This window comes from Cervus elaphus, chromosome 1 (assembly GCF_910594005.1).
Source record: "Cervus elaphus chromosome 1, mCerEla1.1, whole genome shotgun sequence".
NCBI lineage: Eukaryota > Metazoa > Chordata > Mammalia > Artiodactyla > Cervidae > Cervus > Cervus elaphus.
The window spans coordinates 68,875,388-68,896,826 of record NC_057815.1 but is presented as its reverse complement, the minus strand read 5'-3'; the positions used below and the strand labels follow the sequence as shown (position 1 = coordinate 68,896,826).

General features: G+C 48.6%; 1 protein-coding gene across 1 annotated transcript; it reads right to left on the bottom strand.

Moving 5' to 3' along the window:
• Positions 1 to 7,710: 7,710 nt before the first annotated feature.
• LOC122697164 (2-acylglycerol O-acyltransferase 2-like) lies at positions 7,711 to 19,610 on the bottom strand. Its single transcript, XM_043907680.1, has 6 exons — positions 19,449 to 19,610; positions 14,042 to 14,220; positions 11,138 to 11,342; positions 10,645 to 10,819; positions 9,585 to 9,784; positions 7,711 to 8,164 (listed from the first exon to the last, which is right to left on the bottom strand). The coding sequence occupies exons 1-6, from the start codon at positions 19,537 to 19,539 to the stop codon at positions 8,010 to 8,012; spliced, it is 1,005 nt and encodes a 334-aa protein (XP_043763615.1). The 5' UTR covers positions 19,540 to 19,610; the 3' UTR covers positions 7,711 to 8,009.
• Between the last annotated feature and the right edge of the window lie 1,829 nt (positions 19,611 to 21,439).

The window sequence follows — 21,439 nt, the reverse complement described above, 5'->3', positions numbered from 1 at the left end:
AGTCATTCTTAGCTCACAGATTGTTCAACAACTGATCATAGTGTGCTCACTCTGGTCTAGACCAGGGGGACTGGGTGGAAGCAAGTGAGAAGGTAGGAGGGTCTCTAGTCCCACCACAATGGACCTCCTCCAACCTGTCATCCTTTGAGAGATGTCACCACATCCAGGGGAATCAGTGAAAATTACCCTTAGCAGGGACTGAGATCCCTTAGCAATAGGAAGATCCCACAAATGTGAAGGTCTGTAATCATCCCAGGGCAGTACTAACATACATGACTTTCTTAGGAAAGCAAAATATTCCAGAAATGGAAAGTAACCTGTGAGGTCATGTTGCAAGAGCTGGTATTTGAATACAGGTTTCAGGATTCCCAACTGGGGATCCTTTCCCTATACGACCCTATCCTTGCCATGATCTCTGGCTAACATTGGGAGCAGGGGCACATGGGGAAAAGATGCTCTTCAGGCTCCTGATCTCCCCAGCTGATGGTCCAGGGCAGATCAGGCCTCCAAATTTACATATATTTCATACCTAAATTTTCCTGATGAGGAATCTGAGGCTTCAAGAGAATGAGCAACTTTCTTGCCATCTATGAGGAGTAAAAACGGAGTCACCTCAAAAGATGTCCATGTCATCATCCCTAGCCTTGTGAATATTACCTTAACTGAAGAAAAAATAGGTTTTTGCATATGTGATTAAACTAAGGATCCTTAGATAAGTAAATCATCCTGGAGTATCTGGATGGGCTGTAAATGAATCACATGTATCAGTATTAGAAAGACACACAGAGAGATTTGACTAGATCACTCCCTTATGGCTCAGTGGTAAAGAATCTGCCTGCCAATGCAGGAGTAGCAAGTTCAACCCCTGGGTTGGGAAGATCCTCTGGAGAAGGAAATGGCAACCCACTCTAGTATTCTTGCCTGGAGAATCCCGTGGACAGAGTAGCATGGCGGGCTACAGTCTCAGGCAGTTCAGTTCAGTCGCTCAGCCGTGTCCGACTCTTTGTGACCCCATGGACTGCAGCACGTCAGGCTTCCCTGTACAGCACCAACTCCCAGAGCTTGCTCAAGCTCATGTCCATTGAGTCGGTGATGCCATCCAACCATCTCATCCTCTGTCGTCCCCTTCTCCTCCTGTCTTCCATCTTTCCCAGCATCAAGGTCTTTTCCAATGAATCAGTTCTTTGCATCAGTTGACCAACGTATTGGAGTTTTAGCTTCAACATCAGTCCTTCTAATGAATATTCAGGACTGATTTCCTTTAGGATGGACTGGTTGGAGCTCCTTGCTATCCAAGCGACTCTCAAGAGTCTTCTCCAACACCACAATTCGAAAGCAGCAATTCTTTGGTGCTCAGCTTTCTTTATAGTCCAACCCTCACATCCATACATGACTACTGGAAAAACCATAGCTTTGACTAGATGGACCTTTGTTGAAAAAGTAATTTCTCTGCTTTTTAGTATGCTATCTAGGTTGGTCATAGCTTTTCTTCCAAGGAGCAAGTGCCTTTTAATTTCATGGCTGTAGTCACCTTATGCAGTGATTTTGGAGCCTCCCAAAATAAAGTCTCTTACTGTTTCCCCATTTATTTGTCATGAAGTGATGGGACTGGATGCCATGACCTTTGTTTTTTGAATGTTGAGTTTTAAGTCAACTTTTTCACTCTCCTCTTTCACTTTCATCAAGAGGCTCTTTAGTTCTTCTTTACTTTCTGCCATAATGGTGGTGTGAACTGCATATATGAGGTTATTGATATTTCTCCTGGCAATCTTGATTACAGTCTACAATCTAAGGGGGCTACAGTCTATGGGGTCACAAAAGAGTTGGACATGACTGAACGACTAAACAAGAACTACAAACAACAATAAGGAAGCAGAAGGTAACGTGAAAAGGGAAAAGAGATTTGAAGATGCTTCTTATCTGGCTTTGAAGATGGAGAAAGAGCCATGAGCCGAGTAACACATGTAGCTCTAGAAGCTGGAAAATGCAAGGAAACAGATTTTCCCTGAGAGCCTCAGGAGGGAGCATGGCCCTGCCAACCATTGGTAAAAGTGACATCGTGTGGCTATGAAGCATACACTTGGACTCTAGTGGGTAGGAGGTTCTTAGAAAGTGGCTCAGGGAGCTGACTCTGCCCTGCTGTTGGGTCATTAAGACACATGCTCAGTCCAGCCTGAGGGATCCACTGCCCCTCCATCTGACCCATGACCTGCTCCTGCTCAAGCACCTCCCATGGTTCCTCCCTACCTGGGTATCAATTCCTGACCCCTGGACTGGACAGTAGTTCCTCCAGACAGCAGGCCAGGCATCCCCAGGGATCTGCCCTGATCCCTCCCCCTCTATCTTAATAGAACTTTGCTGCACAAAGGCCTAAATCTCAGCCTCCTGTTCCCTAAACCTCACCTTGACACTGACCCTCACCAGAAAGTCTTGCCCACATATGCTCTGCCCTCTCCTCCTCTCTGCCTTGGCTCCCTCAGCAGCTCCCATGATCCCACCTCTGCCTCCTCCTGATCTCTAGCAAAGCCCAGTCCTCCTGAGAGGGTGAGGTTGGTTCAGGCCATGTGGCTGGTGGTAGAGCTGTGCTGGTTGACCTTTGTCCCATTTATCATCATCAAGCAGTGTCACCAGGCTTGGCCCCAGCACACCCTTTGTGCCTTGTGAGAAATGATGTCTGAGAACTTCTTCCAGGTTGAAGGGTGGCCTGATTTCTGGAGGGGACTCTGGTTCTGCCCAACCCTGAGGGCCTCTGAGTCTTTCTACCACACCTGACATCTTTTGCACCCCTTGGGCTGTGTGAGTCTGCCTGTGTGTTGGTAGAAAATAGTCTCACAAAGGCAAAGCCTCTTGAGCAAGCTGGAGACACGGAGAGGGTGTCAGGGAGCAGGTGCTGTGTAGTACTGGACTCTTGCTCTGCAGCTCCTGGATTGCTGTATCCATGGGGAGGCTGACTGCTTAACAAACAGCCCAGCATCAGTGCTGAACACATGAAAGGACACTCTGTCTACACAGAGTCCAGTGTGGATGTTCTTGTTCAGGTACCTCTCCAGGCAGCCCTCCTCTGAGATCAGTCTCACTGCTCCCTTCTTGTGTGGCTGAGGTCATCAAATAGAGCCTCCAATGTTACTGTGTACAAGGGGGAAAATTCTTCTGTCTAGCCTCCCTGGCTTCCCCCATCCCCCATTCCCCATCCAGGTGCCCTAAGTCTGATGGTCACCTTCTGCTGCATCCCAGCCAGGTCTGAACTCACAGTCATGATTCCCACCTCTGACCTATGCTCACACCTTTGCCCCACCTGGGGCCCTGCTGTGTGGGCCTCTCAGCCTGTGTCCTCCTAGCAGACAGCCTCCTGCAACACGCACAGCATTGGAGTTGCTTAATCCAGTCTCTGAGGGCTTGTGGTTTATCACTGTGGTAGACAAGACGCCCGCAGTGACTTCATCTGCATATGGAAGGTGGGCTGGACTTAGAGCCAGGCATCAGACAGATAGAATACAGAAGCCAAATTGATGGTGAGTGATTCAGGTTAGTAAGCTCATAGAGGGCAGTGTGGCTTCTTTTTTGTGTCTTTTCCCTCTGTCTCTATGTCTCTTTCTCTCTCTCTCTTCCTCCTGATTTGTTTACTCTGGGAGAAGCAGTGTCATTGACAGTTGGCAGCCCCATGGAAAACCCCACATGTGATGCATAGATGCCTGCTGCCAGTAGCCACAGGAGCAAGCCTGGGAGAGAATCCTCCAGCCCCACTCAAGGCTCTGAGAACATAGCCCCTGCAATAGCTTGGCAGCCTCCTTATGAGACACCTGTGCTCAGGCCCACAGCCTAGCAACTCCACAACACTGACCTTCAGAAACTGTGAGATACTAAATGTTGGTTGCATAAAAATAGCAGCTTAGTTTTGGAATATTAGATCTAAACCAACAGAGAACCAGTTTAATCACCTGAGAGTCTAGCACTGGTCTCTCCCTCACCCCTCCCCAGGTCTGGCCTGTGAGACCTGAGAGGAGGTGCCATGTGAGTCATTTATGCAACTTCCCACAGTCACTGAGGATACTGAGGTGCCTAGGTCTTGAGTGGGGGCTGGGTGGGCGCTGGGGGCAATAAGGGTGTGGTCTGGCCTCAGGGTCCAGTCGCCTGGGAAAATGGTATCCACTCACCCACTAGTGGCCCTGGTCCTTTCACCACAAGTCAGCTCACAAGATGGGTAACTAACTGGGATTGAGGGCAGTGGGGTGGGAGAGCTGGATTTGAAGGTGGGTGGAGTGTGCTGAGGTTTGATAACAGAGGTGTCCTTTATTTGACCAAATGGAGGAAACAGAGGGTCCAGGGAAAGGGATCAGCAGGTCCTAAGACACAGCCTGCGTGAGCAGCATGTATTCTGTAAGACTGAGTATGCGGGGCAGGAAGAGTGGGCTGGAGGGGAGAGGATCTGGGAGGTGAAACTGGGCAGGTCTGTGGCACAGGTTTGAAAGGGTCTCGAACGCCAGGCTGAGGCAGAGTTTAGGCATATCCTGACACATAGAGATCAGTTACAGGCTGGGTTTTATTTGAGAAGACTCAGGTGCTGTGTGCAGGCTAGCTAGAGGGAAGCCCTGGAGGCAGGAGCATTGTTGCACCGTACTGGGACCTCCCCTCCCCGCCAGTGAGAACCCAGGATGCTGAGTCAACAAGAGAGGAAAAGAAAGTCTTGTGAACCCAGTGGAAACTACTCTCTCATCCATATGACAGGAGCTGAAGGCCAAGGGAAGAGGAGGAGCAGGAAGAGGAGGATGGAGACCTGGATGAGACGGTGGAGGCTGAGGATGGCAGGAAAAGAAGCTCGGGCTTGGATGCGGACACCTTCTGTCTTCCCTGACACCTTCAGACCTACTCTCCACATGTGTCCACCCTGCTTTCTGCAGAGAGACCACTCCATAGACTGTATCTCAAGGGCCTGGGTACCCTCTAGCTTCCACATGGGTTCAGGCAATCAGGAGACTTGGCAGGTGATGGAGGGAGGAGAGTGAGGTGGGAAGGCTCTTTCCCTGCAGGGTCAGGGTGCTCCTGTGCTGCTCCACCAACCTGGCCCCTGCATAGGATGCCCTCCAGGTTCAGGCCACTGCTGCCTCCTCTTGTCCTTCTAGGTTTCAGGGTGGTAGTAGCCCTTTACTTTCGCCATGGCCCTGGATAACTGCACAATCGTGTGCTTTCCCACCCACTGCACGCTTCTCAGAAAATTGTTCCTTAGTTAAAATCACCTTAGAGAGATTTCATTATCAAGTGTTAACGTCAGTCCCTCAGCCATCTCCGACTCGTTGTGATTCCATGGGCTGGGGCCTAATAGGCTCCACTGTCCCCGGAATTCTTCAGCCAGGAATACTGGAGTGGGTAGCCATTGTCTTCTCCAGGAAATCTCCCCGGCCCAGGCATTGAACCTAGGTCTCCCACATTGCAGGCATATTCTTTACCACTGAGTCACCAGGGAAGCCCCAAATCGCCTTACATTATCCTAACTGCAACATGGCAACTGGTCCCTGCTTGGATCCAGGCTGAACAAGTTCCAGGAGCAATGGAGAGCCCCAGAAGGAACAAGCAAGGTGGGGATGGGCACCGATGGGGAATGGAGCCAAGACCCTCAGGGTAAAGTAGGGCTTTGTCATGGTCACACTCAGGGAGGGCCAGGTGATGTGGGGGAAGGGGGCCTGGCAGGTTTCCACGTACACTTTTTGGTAAATTGTTTTCAAAGAGGGGCCCAAGTGTCGCTACGTGTCCCACCCTTTTGAGCATGACTTTCTGTTCCTGCCACACAGAAGAGAAGCCTACTCTTCTCCCTTTGAATCTAGACCAGCCTCAGGACTTGCTTTGACAGACACAAGCAAAATTGTGCAAGTTGTGCCTAGAGGACTTAGTAGATCTTGCAGCCTTGCTCTCATCCTTTGGAAACCAGCCACCATGAATGTGAAAAGTCAAATCAGAAGAGAAAGAGGGGCCCTATGCCCACCTGCAAGGAGAAGTCAGTCAGTCAGGCCCCCAGCTGCCCCCAACTTCAGCCACCCCACCACTGAACTCAGCTGATGGAGAGCCTGGGTTAAGACTGAGAACCACCCAGCCACCCACAGAGATGTGGACATAATAAATCCTTGCTGCTTTCATCCACTAAGGTCTGCAGTGGTTCAATACCAGCAGTAGAAAACTGTAGCAGGCAGATACTTCTCTCCTGGCAAATCCTGCCCTTCCTTCATGGCACCACCCACCTGCCACTTCTTCCTTCTTCCCCTGGTGGAAACCATCACTCCCTCTCTCAACCCCCCTGCTCTTGAGTCCTGCTTCTCTTGGGACCCTATAGCACCCACTTCATAGTATCAGAACAGGCCATCATGAGATGCTGGGCACATTTATGGCCTGACTCCTGGTTACACTCTCCTCCCCGCCAACCATTTCTCACAGTATGTGAAATGGCTAATTATCTCATTATATGTGTTCCACTCCCAAGACTCAAGCTTCATGTTGTGATGCTTGTTTCTTTGATAGCAAAACTAAGGTTTGTGGGGGATGTGACTTGCCCACAGTCACTGAAAAGGGCTGGGCTAAGCTTGGACCCAAATTTACATTCTTGAAGTGCCCCACATTTACAGTTATTGCTGTGATTAGCTTATGGAGGGAGAAGACTTATTTTCCCACTCCAAGTGTGGGGGTTCACAGTCCTGGTCCTATCTTATCATCCTGTCCCACTCTACATCCTGTCCCTCACTGATGACCTGTGTCCCAGACCTAGGAACCCAGAATTCTCCTCATCAGAAGCTTGGCCCCACCTTCTCTTCTTGCAGATGCATAAGACCATTCACTCCTCATGTGTGGCCTTCCTTCTCTGGCTGATCTGCCTTGTTTCTTTACATAATATAACCCATGTCTCCCACAGAATAGGCCAGAGGTGGTTATTTGGAGTTGACTGCTTAGGAAGGAAGAGGCAACATGCTATTCTCTGGCCCATCTGAGCCACCATCTGGGAAGGGGGCACAGGACAGCAGGGCTAGGGGCCAGGCTAGGGATCAAAGGTGAGCTTTTGACCAGCCCTCCTGGTTGGAGGTGGAAGGATTGAGATAAAGATTAAATGGAATCTTTTAATTGTGTTTGTGTTTTGTTTTGCCACACTGAGTGGCTTGAGGGATGTTAGTCCCTGAACCTTGGCCCTGACAGTGAAAGTGCAGAGTCCTAACCACTGGACTCCTAGGGAATTCTCAGAATCTTCCAATTGTTGAATTGAAACTTATGGAGCCCTGATTCCATGCCACTGTTAGGGCTGAATGAGTAGGAACTGCCATTGATGTTCTCAGCTAAAAAAAAAAAAAAGTTCTCAGCTAATGTGACCTCAGAATTGAGGTCAAAGTTCATCTTAGTCACCCAGGGAAACTAAGACTCAGCACAGTCATTTAGCCAGTGACAGAGCCCAATTCTCTTTCCCCAACTTCTGGATCTCCCTCTGGCTGCCAGCCCGGGGCTCAGAGGACTTAGAAACTCAAAGGTGCCAGGATGAGTTAGGGGACTGTGACTTCTCCCTCCTCTCCAGCTCAGGGAGGGAGGAGCTGGGACAGGTAGGATGCAGGATGAGGGAACCTGTAGGAGAAATGGCTGCAACTGGTGGCTGCTTCCAGCTGTCACTCAAGGCAGAGGAAGAGAAACCTACTAACTGGAGCTGCTGTTTGTCATGCCCATTGAGTGACAGGACCACAGAGGACAGAGACACAGACATTATTCTCTCTCAGTATCTCTCCCATTTCTCAGGTGGGCAGAACAAAGGAGAGCGCCCATTACAGAGGAGTCAGTGCAGGAGAGCAAATCCCTGATGCCAGAGTCTGGTTTCCTCTGCCATGGAGCCAACTGTGACCCGGGGCCTGGCATGGGGTGGAGCTGCAGGAGTCAGGGAAGGCTCTGGAGATGTGTTCAACAGACACCTCCAGGAAGCCTTCTGGGATCACAACACCTTCCCTTCAGCCTCCCCAGTCCAGCCCTGCCCTTTGGGGCAGCGCCTCTGCTCAGCAGAACTCCAAGTGTTTGTCTCTGGGGACGTTGTACTTGAGCTTGTGGGCTTCAAAGAGGTTTTCCAGCTCCTTCATGTAGTGCTGGTGCAGCCTGTCCACCTCCTCCTGGGAAGGATGTGGTGTCTTCTGCACCTCGATGGGCTTCCCCACTGCAAGACACAGAGGTGAGTGGTGGCCAAGAGCAGGAACCACTGGAGTCCCAGGATCCCATGGGGCAGGACCCCGTGCCGGTGGTCACACCTGCTGGAAGGTGCCTATACTGCCTCCCTTCCAATTGTATTTTGGGTGACCTAATCTAGCTATTAGGGCAACTCCAAGCTCTGATGATAAAATGTCACAGGCTGCATGACCTCTTGCTAGGCAATGTATTAGATACTTTAATGCATGATCTCTTTTTATCCTCTAGCAATCCTAAAAGGATAGAACTTGCTTTACTCCTGTTTTTCAGCTGAGGTGTTAAACTCAGGGAGGTTAAGTAACTTGTTTAATGTCACACAGCTAGGCAGAATCAGTGTCAGGTTGTAAGCCCTGGGAATGTGCTCTTAGTCTCAGGGACATGTGAACCTGGGAGTCTCAGATGCCATGATTGGACACGCCCAAATGTCTGGGAGGAGGTGGCCCACACCCCAAGCACCCTACTTCCTTCTCTCCTGCTATGCTAGAGGGCAGTGCCCCCCATTCTAAGGAGGAAATAGGAGGCCCTATCAACTTCCTTCCTCGGTTCTATCTGGCTCAGAAAGCAGCTGTCATGTCTTCTCTTCAGAGTCATATGGAGGCAGCAGCCCTATAACATTCCTGAAAATATTACCCCCAGATCCAGGGAAACTCTTGACTGCCTGGACTCAACTAAAGGTAACTGGGTGAATGGAGATAAACAGACCTCTCATTACAAGCTTTGCCATTGGAAGATAGTTGGAATCCAAGAGGAGAGCAAATGAGATGACCAAATAACTGAAAAGATGGTGTTAAATCCATGCACTAAAGCCCATGCCCATTATTTATAGGAAATTCCTTCAGGCTCTCCTTCATAGCCTGATGATTGCTATTATACACCGTTCTAACAGACCTGGAGTGCACTGCCCTTATATCCATCTTCTCTAGTAAGCCTTATGGGATTGTCTTCTCAGAGGTAAAAACTCCTTCCTCTGGCATAGTAAAAGTCAAGTCGATCCTGACTCAAATCTCAATTGTGTTACTCACATGCAAGGTCATCTTTTGGAAATGATTTACCTTCTATAGGTCTCATTTTGCGATCAGTAAAATGAGGATGATAGTTTTTGCTTCCAAGGTTGTAAGGACAACTGAGCAGCTGCATAGAAGGAGCCAATGCAGTGCCTGGCACAGCAGGTGCTCAGTTATCAGTAATGGCAACTTGTCTTTATGCCCCTGTTACTCTTCTCATCTCAGATGCCTTTCATCTGGGTTACTTGCCTATATGTCCACTTCCCAGTATAGAACCTGAACTCCAGGAGGACAAGGATGTGTCTGGCCCATTTCCATTCCCCTTTAGCCCAAGCCCAAGTCCCTTGCCCTGTAACCCAACCCCTCCCAGCCTGGGTCTTGGCTTACCTACAGTGTTGATGGGCCGGCAGTAGGGCATAAGACCAAAACTGTATTGGAAAACACCACGGCCATAAAAGAGTGGAATGGAAGCTCCCACGATCTTCAGAATTTGTTCCTGGAACCAGCGCAACCAGGAGCCAGGAGAGTTCTCAATCTGGTCAAACATGTCATTCTCCCCAAAGGAGAAGATAGGCACCAGAGCTGCCCTAGAGGGAGACAAGAGAGAGGGCATGTGGAGAGGCAAGGAGGCACAAGTTGGTCACTAGCTTCCTGTAAGGACATAGTGAGTGGGAGCTGGAGCAGAGGACAGAACCATGGACCAAAATTAGGAGGCCTCGGGTGTCTCTCAGACCTGCCACAGCCTTGCTTTATGACTCAAGCAGTTACTGGCTCCTCTTGGGGCCATCACCTCCCCATTATACCATGACAGGGAAACCAGAATGCTGCAGAGAGTCCTCTCTGATTGAAAACATCTTCAAACTTTCTTGAAAAATCTCTTCTGCCCCAGCTAGCTTATATTCTTTAAGAGTGCTTCAGGGTAGGAGAACAGCTAAAGCTTAAAAGCTACTACACAAACACTATTCTCACAGAAGCCTTAGGTCTCAGATCTAATGCCAACTGTGGGCATTATGACCCTTCACATCTAGTCCGTTTGATCACCAAGTCACTTCTAGAATCTTCTCTGGGTTTTTGGGCATGACACAATACATCTAGGGCTTGGTGGCTCAGATGGCAAAGAATGCCTGCAATGTGGGAGATGTGGGTTTGATCCCTGGGTATATCCCCTGGAGGAGGGCAAGGCAACCAACTCCAGTATTTTTGCTTGGAGAATCTCCATGGACAGAGGAGCCTGGTGGGCTACAGTCCATAGGCTCACAAAGAATTGGACACTACCGAGTGACTAAGCATAGCACAGCATAGTACATCTATCACCAAGACAGAATCTTCACTGTGAATGGACTGAGCATCTCTTGCCAAAATAGGATTTACATTAATCTCTCAGTCTTTCCAGCAAAATACAACCTTTGTCAACCTCCAGCTGAACTAAGAGCCCTCTCCTTGATACCCGTGCGTCAGGGCGAGCCTGATGAAGCCCTTGCGGTTCCACAGCACCAGCTTGTAGGCTCCAGGCCTGGCGTCCAGTGACTCCTGGACGCCCCCAACAACAATGCCCAGCAGGTTGCCGCCTCCTTCCCTGCTCAGAATGTGAGCAGCACTCTCCTTGTCTGCTGAGACCAGCCCTGCGGAGAGAGGATGGTGGTCAGAGATACAGGATAAAGCGGGCAGGGACTGTGGGGGGGTGGGCGGTGTACCCTGGGCTCCCCTCTCCCAGCTGGGAGTTCCCTGAGGACTGGGACGGAGTCCTTTCTCTCCACACAACCCCTCACCGAGCTCATTGCTGGGCATAGAACTGTGGGAAGTGCTTTCTTGTATCTAACCTCCTTTTCTAACATACATGCTCTTAGAGGAAGTTCTGATTGTTGGCAGCCCTTCCTAAAAACCCCCCTGATGTCTCCAGCCCTCGTATACCTGGGCAATCCAATGGTCGGAAGACTTACCCCCTAACATGATGTAATCCCTGATGAAGGGGACCTGGAAAAACATGTTCAGTGTCATAAGATGTGGGCGGATGCCAGGGAAGATCGAGGAGAAGCCAGTGGCCTCAGTGCACAGGTTGGTAACAGTTCCAATGCCCATGATCCCGTGGGGGTGGTAGGCAGCGAGGTAGTTCCGGGAGGGATCCAGCTCAGCAGTCTTGACCAGCTGCAGGGACAGCAGCCTCGTGAATCGGGGCTGCTTCTTGTGCCCTCCCCAGTCTCTGTTCTGACTTTCTGTGCTGATCTCTTCTATGTCTCCCCTGTGCCCAAGTGCTATCACAACCCCATGTGAGTGTCCTGAGATTAGAGACGGCCTGTCTGAGAATCGTTGTCCCCACTGCAGGCCTGGAGCAGAGGAGATGCTCTGGGAGACCGTGGAATGAAGAGGGAGAGAGAGCGGACTCATGAAGGGATGAAGCCAATACAGTCCACCAGGGAAGGGAGGCCTCCTGCCCAAGGCAGAGGTAGGACTTCTGGGAGGGTGACGGGGACACAAGCCCCTGTCATATGTAAAGAGAGACCTTGTCCCGGGCAGAGCCCACCCAGAATGAAGGAGCCATCACTGGAGGGAGTGAGCATCTCTCCAAGGACTGTGGCAGCTGGGGTCCTGTCTCAGATGGAGGGCTGAACTTCTGAGTCCCTGTGACTCAGTGTAAGACACCCCAGGGTGCTGAAGGTAGGGGCTTGGAGGAGGGGCATGAAGTCTCTAGTGATGCCCACAGGTGTGGGTGGGGAGGGTCAGGGGTGTGTCATGCCAAGTCTGCAGCACTTCCTGGTACCAGTTCACAGCCTGCCCACAGCACTGCACCCTTGCTCAGGCCTTGGCCTGTGTAGACACTGCTGCTCCAGGATAACGAAATCTTCACAAAGAAACCCAGCTCCTGGACTTATCATCAGGATGAGGTGGAGGCAATTTGTCCTAGGGGAAACATTGCCTGATTCTCCACCATTAGCTCTTTAGGGAGGCCATAGGGTATACTTAGAAAGATCCAGTATGCTAAAATAGTTTTCTAAATTTGCTTATAATTCTAAATTGCTTATAATATATGATAATTATAAACAATTAAAAATATAATAATTATAATATATAAATATAAAGCAATATTTAATAATTATAATTTTAAATATAATAATTATAATATATAAATATAAGTGATTAAAATATAATAATTATAAGCAATATTATATTGCTTATAATATAAATTTGCTTATAATTCTAAATTAAATTCTAAATTTCTAAAATTGCTTATAATTCTATCAATAGACTTTAGGTCATTAAGTCAGTAAGAATTGAAGGAAGTTCAGAAATGCTCATTTGACACAGAGTGCAGAGGCTTGTGAATGTGGGGGAGCAACAGAGAGGGGGCTCCATACCTGGGGCCACAAAAATGTTGTCCTCCCCAAGATCCCTGAAGGACCTGTACTACAAATATGTGTGGACATGTTGAAGGGTCTCCTGGGAGGTGGTTAGGTCTAAAATCTGCAGGCCCCCAGCCCAGGCCAGGTGAGGCAAAGTGCATGTCATATCTCTGCTGGCTACTTGGTGCTACTGCCCCTCCTATGGATACGGCAATGCCAAAAGACTCCAGTGGGCAACAATCCTGAACACTGTGCAGGTGGAATTTCTGCAAATCAAGTTCGATGTCCCACCACTGTCAATAGTTTTAGGGCTGAGAAATAAATACCCCTGGAACCTCACGAAGGAAGGAAGGAAGGGGGTGCAAAGGACAGGCACAGAATTTCTCAGCATCATTTTTTTTTTTCCCCAGTCATGCATTTGACAGTAACTCCAGTTGTAAAGAGAGCCAGATGCTGTCCTGAGGTCTCCAGGATGACCTGATGTCTCATGGGATCCACACAACCCAATGATGTATGCTGTATCATCTCTACCTATGAAGAAATGGAGGCTCAGAAAGGTTATTTTATTATACTCAATAAGGTGTGCAGTAGGTAGGTTGCACACATGGTATTAGAACTTATTCTGCCCAGGCCCAAACAATATACTCCATATATTTCTTCTCTCCTGTGTGCAGAGGACAGCTGCCTGCCCTTGCTTGGCACTCTGTTTCCCTTCTGCCTTCCCTACCCTATTTGGTCAATGAGCCATCCTTTCCTCGCTGATTACAGACTGAGTTTATTCTCTCTGTGAAAAAGAAAAGGGCAGAATGGAGTTGGTCAAATCAATAAGTTTTCTTCCATCAGGACTGATCTTTGGGTCTGTGGTCAGGACTTCACAATGGCCACGAGGAGCCCTGAGTCAGAGAATCAGAGGCACCCAGAGTAGGAGGGAGCAGACTGCTGAGGGGATACATGTATAAATTGAGATCAGAACAGGAAAGGCTTTCCAAGAATGCATACCATACCCAGATTGCAACAGGATAAAACCTGAGAACCAGTTCAGGGCTCTCTGTTTTGCTTTTCTACCCAGAAATGCACTAATTGTAAAGCTAGTAAAAGAACTTCCTGTGTGACCTTGGTCATACCTTCCTCTCTCCTGGGTGCCTGTCTCCTTATATGATGAACTCTAAGGCCAGAAGGTCTCGAAGGACATGACTTTATTACCTGCACCCTCAAGCATGGCTGCTGAGAGGTGCAGGTAAGTTACATATGTGTGTCACACTAGATGGCCCACAAGACTCCTTCAAATCTTATTCATTCATCAATTCTCATATCGGCCGTACATCTCTGCAGATGGAAAACCATGGGCAGAGAGAGGCTGGACTCTCTTCCAGGCCACATAGTGGTGGAAGCCTGGTCGGTCTCTCCCAGCCCAGTACCCCACTCACTGCACACAGGATCACACTTCCCCATGGACACGTGGGGCACTACAGTCCTGGTCACACCCCAGATAGTTCCATTACTCACTGAGATGGGGAAATAATCTTTCATGTACTTCCATAAGATCCATGACCTGAAGGCCTGGATGTGCCTGCCTCCGTGCCGTGGCGTGTCTCGGTCCAGGTACCACCAGGTGGCATACAGGATAGGGAAGATCCAGAATCTTGTGAAAAGGAGGCCTATGAAGACCACATAGCAGATGAAGGCTGGGAAGGGAAGCAGGAGCATTAGTGGGTACTGATGGCCAGGGTGAAGGATGCGCTCTCCCCATATGCCCAGCACTAGCAGCACTGTCCTGTCCAGCCCTCACTCCAGGGGGAACAGGTCAGCCTCCCCAGTACTCCAAGGAGGAGAAAATGCAGTCCAGGATGTGCCACACTGGGACCCTGGATTTGACACCAGGACTAACTCCAAACTCACTTGTTCCCACTGTACCATGCCGTCTCATTCACTCTGGTTTTCCCTTCCCTTTCCCTCCCTGTCTGTTAAGAAGTCTTTCTTTCCCAGGTTCTCAATAAATTCCCAGTATGCCCAGTGACTGCATAAATTATTTCTAGTTATCATTCTTTGGGACCTCAGAGAAATGGAGACATTCTTTCTGCCCAGCCCTCCTTCTGTACACTCGTTGTCCATCTTTCCGTGGATAAATCCCACTAGATTCCTCCCTCTACTTAAACTTCTCATAACTTTGAGGCACAGCCCAAGCAACTCAGCCTGACATTCAGTCTCCTCAAGAAACTTACTCCAGCCTAGCTCATGCAGAGGCCCCCTAGCTCCAGCTACACTAAGCTGCTCAGTACCCCTCTGATGGCCTGAGCTCCTTTGACCTCTTAGCTTTTGCTCATTCAGTTTCCTCTGCCTGCCATGCCCTTTCCTACTGAAGGAAGGTTGAAGAGGTCAACACTTGACTGATCTGTAGTTTGGGGGTGCAACAGGGCTAGGACTGGGCCTGATGAGGAATTTCCATCTGATCTATGATTCTCAGTCCCTACCACAGGCTAACCTGGTTTCATCTCAAGAGTTAGGTGTTATGATACCAATGGAGCCTAATTTCCAGGGAATATTGCCCCTTCCAGCCCCCTTCTCTCCTCCTGACACCATGCAATCAAATTCCTTTAGAAGGTCAGCTTCCACTTCTATTCCTTTTGGAAGAAGGGTAGCTGGGCTCTTTCCTGGCAGGCTTCCAGGAGGAAGGCACTCTGGACTTAGTCTGAACAGTAGTAAAATACAGAATCTGGATAAAGTAAGTTGAGGCTCACAGATGTTCACTTCCCACAGAGCACCTGTGATGTGCCAGGTGCTGGTGGTACAGCCAAGAAGAACAGCAGACAAAAATGCCTGCTCTCCTGGAGCTGACTGTCTCAAATCTGGAGGATGGAGAAAGGATGCCACTGGGAAAAGATGGTCAGGAATTTGACGTCAATTTTATTTACCAAATTGAAAGAGACACATGTACACCAATGTTTATTGCAGCATCGTTTACAATAAGCTAGGACATGGAAGCTACCTAGATGTCCATTGGAAGATGAAAGGATAAGGAAGTTGTGGTACATATACACAATAGAATATTACTCAGCTATTAAAAAGAACACATTTGAGTCAGCTCAACTGAGGTGGTTGAAATTGGAGCCTATTATACAAAGAGAAGTAAGTCAGAAAGAGAAACACCAATACAGTATATGAATGCATATATATGGAATTTAGGAAGATGGTAACAACAACCCTATATGCAAGACAGCAAAAGAGACATAGATATAAAGAACTGTTGAACTCTGTGGGAGAAGGCGAGGGTGGGATGATTTGAGAGAATAGCATTGAAACACATATATTACCACATGTAAAACAGATGACCAGTGCAAGTTTGATGCCTGAAGCAGGGCACTCAAAGCTGATGCTCTGGGACAACACAGAGGGATGGGGTGGGGAGGGAGGGGGGAAGGGGGTTCAGGAGGGGGGACACACGTGCACCCATGGCTGATTCATGTCGATGTATGGCAAAAACCACCACAATATTGTAAGGTAATTAGCCTCCAATTAAAATAAACAAATTAATTTAAAAATTTTATTTACTTATTTTTTCACTACAAATTTTTAATTTGAAGAAGAAAATGACCCAGTTAGGTCTCTGCCCTGGGGCAAAATTAAAAATCTGTATTGGATTTTCCCACTTTCAGAAAGCCAGTTCTAGAGAATCAAATCAAGTTGTTATTAGTGGCTCCCCACAGGGTTGGATTTAGGGGACATCTTTCACTTTGGACACATTTTGTTTGAATGTGTTACAAGAGCAAATATTAGCTTTAACCAGAAAAAAAAAGTTAGGAAAAAAACACATTTTGGTCATTTACCCTTGACCAGAAAGACTTCCCTGCACTTCACCATCCCCCTTACTCCAAACCCAAACTTGGGAGTCTTTTCAGTCACTTAGGAAAGAGATTTCTTTCACCTCATAATATCAAGTGGGAAAATGTATCACCCCACTTTACCAAGCCCAGAGACAGTATGCAAATTGGCTAAGCTCACACAGCAAGCTACTAGGACGGGATCTGGCATTCAGTTCTACTATTTGGGCTCCATCATGCTCCTAATATTCATTCATTCATTCAATAAATATTCATTCACTTCAACTCTTTTAGGAGCTGGAAACACAGCTGAGAACAAGACCAACTGTTTGAATGGAACTTACCTTCCGGTGTGAGAGTTACAGAGGAGAGGAAAGGAAACAATAAACAAGTAACCCATTGGAAACTATTGGTATCTCTGCCCTGAGCTCATGGTGACAGGCCCTAGTTGACCTCTCTGGCCACTTCTTTGCCCCTCCCCCAAATGCATATTTTACATCCAGTGTTAACCAGCTGTTCAATGTAAGTATGGTGTTCACTCTCCCACTGAAAGCCCTTTATCTCCTGTCAGCCTTTAAATCCTGCCCAGGAGACCCATCTCCTACTATGTCTGGAAAGAGGTTCCTTCTCTCCACCTACCCTCAGCCTCCCTAGACCAGGGGAGGCAATCATTTACCTAAAGGGACAGATTGTAAATATGTTAGACTTTCCCATTCAGCTCAAAAGGCAACTTGGAAGATATTACATAGATACAAGATCATTTAAAATGTAAAAACCATTCTTAGCTCATGGGTTGTGCAAATACAAAAATAACCAGTCACCTGGGTTTGGTTCATGGGGCATAATTTTGTGACCCCTCATGTAGACTGTGGCTACTCCCTGCCATTATCAGTCTACCCCCTAAACCCTCGACAGAGTAGAAACCCCAAATGCAGCCACAGGGACCTGTACCCAAAGACTGAACCTTGTCCCTCCCATACCTAAAGCCCTCCTGGAGGTCCTCTTTGTCCCCAGGATAAGGGACAAGGTACAAGCTCCTGACATTGGTGGGCTCACATCCTATTTCTCAACTTCCCTCCCTCTAGCTCCAGGTCCAGGGTTCCTGGACCTCCCTGTGCTGTTCCTGATACTCCCAGGTCCCGGGCTGGGCTGGGCGTGGGCACAGCTAGTCAGACACACTCCTGCTCACAAAGCTCCCCCAAGGCCAGGTGAGAAAGATGGCCCTCATCCCCATGATCCCGAGGTGTCAGTCTACCTGGTTCTGGGCCCCTAGTGCCTTTCATCCAGGAGCCAAGGGACTTGTCCCCTGCCCTAGGGTAACCCTCCTCCCCATGCTCCACACCTCCTCCCACACCCTCAGCCCTTTCTCCTCCCTCTGCCTCCTTCCCTTTCTTCCTTTGGAAGCAGAGGGGCCCAGACTTACAGTCTTGGATATCTAGGCACTCAGCTTCTCTGCTCATCTGTGTAATGAGGGTGATCAGGGAAATTTGAAATGTTTAATGATCCTTAGGGGCTTCCCTGATAACTCAATGGATAAAGAATCCACCTGCAATGCAGGAGACACAGGACACCAGGATTTGATCCCTGGATTGGCAAGATCCTCCAAAGGAGGAAATGGCAACCCATCCCAGTATTTTTGCCTGAAAAATCCCATGAACAGAGGAGCCTGGTGGCTTATGGTTCAAAAGGATCACAAAGAGTCAGACATGACTGAATGACTAAGTACAATGACTCTTAAGACAGAGACACAGGTCAATCATCAGGGATGCGGGGAGCAGGAAACTGGGGGCTTTACTTGGGATGAAAATTTTAGCTGGTAAAGTTGGGGGAGGTTCTAAGGGACCACCTGGTATATGTGTGTGGTATGTGTGCTGGGTTTGTGGTGCCTGTGTGTGTGTGAGTTTGTGTGTGAATGTGTGAAATGGCTGTAGAACAGTCTGTACAGAGTATGTCCATAGTTTAACACCAGGAGAGAGGGCTTTCCAGGTGGCACCAGCGGTAAAGAATCTGCCTGCAATGCAGGAGCCACAAGAGATGTACGTTCAATCCCTGGGTCAGGAAGATCCCCTGGAAAAGGACATGGCAAGCCACTTCAGTATTCTTACCTGGAAAATCCCATGGACAGAGGAGTCTGGCGGGCTACAGTCCATGGGGTCGCAAAGAGTTGGATAGGACTGAAGTGACTTAGCACAGCAGAGGCATCTGTGTACAGGCTGAACACCAGCACTCACAGGGGGAGCAGTTTCTACCCAGTCTGGTGCCAGCAGGGGAGATGAAGAATCTCACACACTTCCAGTCACTTTCCCTTCCTTGTCCTCAATCCTGGGCCCTCCTCAAAAATGCTCCCTTCAGCAGAGCTGAACTTGGCATGTTTGTGGCCTTCCTGTCATAATAGACATGTTCACTGCGGGAGTAGGTCAGGTACTAGATCCCACATACCCTCTGGGCTCCCTGCCTGGGGCCAGGCCAGGGCTGAGCTGAGAAGAGTAAGCACATTTCTTCCTTTCATCCACAGCCCCTCTCCGATAAGGTCAGCATCCTTGGGCCCATTCTGCAGATGATGAGATGGAGGCACGGGGAGGCCTGGCATGCGTCCTCCAGGGTCCCACAGCTAGTCAGTTGCTCAGCCAGAGTCTGACTCAGGTCTGCTTCTCACTCACCCATTCCCTATGGGCCCCCGCCTCACTCTCCATCCTGTTCATCCTTATTCCCCTCTCTTTCCCCACCCACCAGAGTCAGTCTCCTCTTCTCTGTATGAAAAGCAAGAACTCAATCCTGTCTGAGCAGTCTGAGCAGCCCAAATGTCCCAGAATCACTGATTCCTTCCTCACAACACTGAGCAGCTTGAGGTGGGTCCCTGTCCTGGTATTCAGGTGGAACCCACAGCCCAGGAGGGCTAAGAACCCTGCCCAAAGTCACAGCTGAGGACTTCTACCCCCAGACCTAACAAATTCCCACCACCTGCAGAGGCCTCCAGGAGGACCAGTAGGCTCAGCAGTCCCCTCAGGACCTACATCTCGGTCCCATCAATACACTGTGTGTACCTGGAATGACAGGAACCCACAGTCTCCCATCCCCCAACCCAGTCCCCTTACTCAGGGTAATGATGCTGAAGACATAATACAGGACCGCAAAGGTCTGCAGTCTGCGCTCCCATGGCAAACACAAGGACACGAACTCCACCATGCTGGCTCCTCTGCTGGCTCTGGAGGCTTCTCTGAGCTCTGCTGTGGCTGTAGACAACTGCTGGCTTTTGTTTCTGCCGGAGGTTGTCTAAGTGTTTGTGGGGGCTGGGGAGGGTGAGTGCCCAATCCAACCCAGCCCCAATGCCTCCCTGCCCACGCTTGGCAAGGATTTCTTTCCTAGGAGAATTCTTTGGACCCACTACCCTAGACCCAGGTAGAGATGGAGGGAAAATAATGCATTTGCTTCCTTAGGCAATGCTTTATCTGCCAGATAATTTTTTTTGTCAAATCTTGCCCATTTCTTGGCAGGTGAAGCACCAAGTATAGTGCAATCCTGTCCTCTTTATACCTTCCCAGCAATAAACAATTGTCTTATTTCTCTTGCCAGATCACTGTTCCCCTTCACAAATGTGCAGTAATAACTTCCATCAAAAATCTCTTGTCCCCACCATCTCCTCCATCTCCTGCCCTATTCCTCAGCTCACCTGCATAGCACAACTCATGGAATAACTGTCTGCATTCCACACCCTCCCCTCCCATTCTGTCCTTCCTCCTCCAGACTTCAGACATCACTGCTCCATGGAACTGCCTTTGACAAGTTCACCAGTGGTCTCCACACGGCTGAATCCAGTGGTTAGTTCTCAGCTCTCATCTTGACCTCTCAGCAACCTCAGACACAGTTCGTCCTTCCTCCCTCCTTGAAACCACTTGATCTGTGGACACCACACTCTCCTGGTTTCCCTCTTGCCCCTCTGGCTGCCCCTGGATATCCACAGTGGTTCTTATCCTTCACCAGGCTAAGTGTTTGAGGGCCCTCCTGCCCCCTCAGCCATTGGACCCTCCCTCCTTTCCAGCAGAGACCTCATCCAGACTCATGGCCTTGGAGTCTGTCTACAGGACAAACACTGCCCAACTGCATCTCCAGCCTGACTTCCCTCTGGGCTCCAGACTTGACTATGTAGTTGGGTACTTGATATCCTCCCTGGTAATCTTCTCAGCACCTCCAGCATGGCCTGAATAAAACTGAACTTGACCTTCCCTCTCCTGCCCAGACCAGCGTTTCCTCTGCTCTTTGTCATCTCAGGAAAGGGGACTCAATGACCTGATTCCTCAGGCCAAAACCGTAGAGTCACTCTGGACTATTTCTTTCCCTTTCCATTCCCCTCTTTCAGCCTATTCTCCTAAATCTCTCCTTTAAAATGTACACTTTGAATTGAAATATATCAAACATACAGGAAAAGGCACAAACCCTAAGTGTAGGAGTGAGGCATTGTCCCAGAGTGAACATAATGCTGTGATCTCTGCTCTGACTGACAAATAACACCTTGTCCGTCACTCCTCTCCTCCCCAAACTTCACACAGCTTTGTCTCTGCTTTGAACTTTATAATAAGTGAGTCTTACACAATATGGCTTTTGGAACTGACTCTTTTGGCTCAAGACTATATTTTGAGAGTCATCCAAATTGTGTGTATTTGTGGTACATTTGTTCTCATTGACACATAGGACTTCACTGTGTGAATAAGCCACAATTCTTGTATTTTACTACTGAGAGATTTTTGGTGTGTTTCTGTTTCTGGCTATTGCAAATTGTGCAGCTGAGGGCTTTCTTTTCTGTTTTTCTTTTTCAAATTTATTTGAGAAATAATTGATATACATTACTGTAGAAACATAAGGTATCCAGTATTATGTTGTGATTTAAAAATGTGAAGTGACTACCACAATAGATTTCACTATTATCCATCATCTTACATAGTACAATAAAAACAAAAGAAAAGAATTCTCCTTGTGATGAGAGCTCTTAGGGTCTATTGACTTCCCAACTCGCCTATGTATCATGCAGTAATAGGGGCATTCTGTTCATGACTTTGATTCACATTTCCACACATTTCTGTTGAATGAG

Coding starts and splice junctions, on each gene's coding strand:
- LOC122697164 (XM_043907680.1), bottom strand. CDS start 19,539: ATGGTGGAGTTCGTGTCCTTGTGTTTGCCATGGGAGCGCAGACTGCAG. Junction 11,343..14,041: donor AAGATTATTTCCCCATCTCA/GTGAGTAATGGA, acceptor CTGTCCCTGCAG/CTGGTCAAGACTGCTGAGCT. Junction 9,785..10,644: donor AGGCTCGCCCTGACGCACGG/GTATCAAGGAGA, acceptor GTCTCCCTCTAG/GGCAGCTCTGGTGCCTATCT.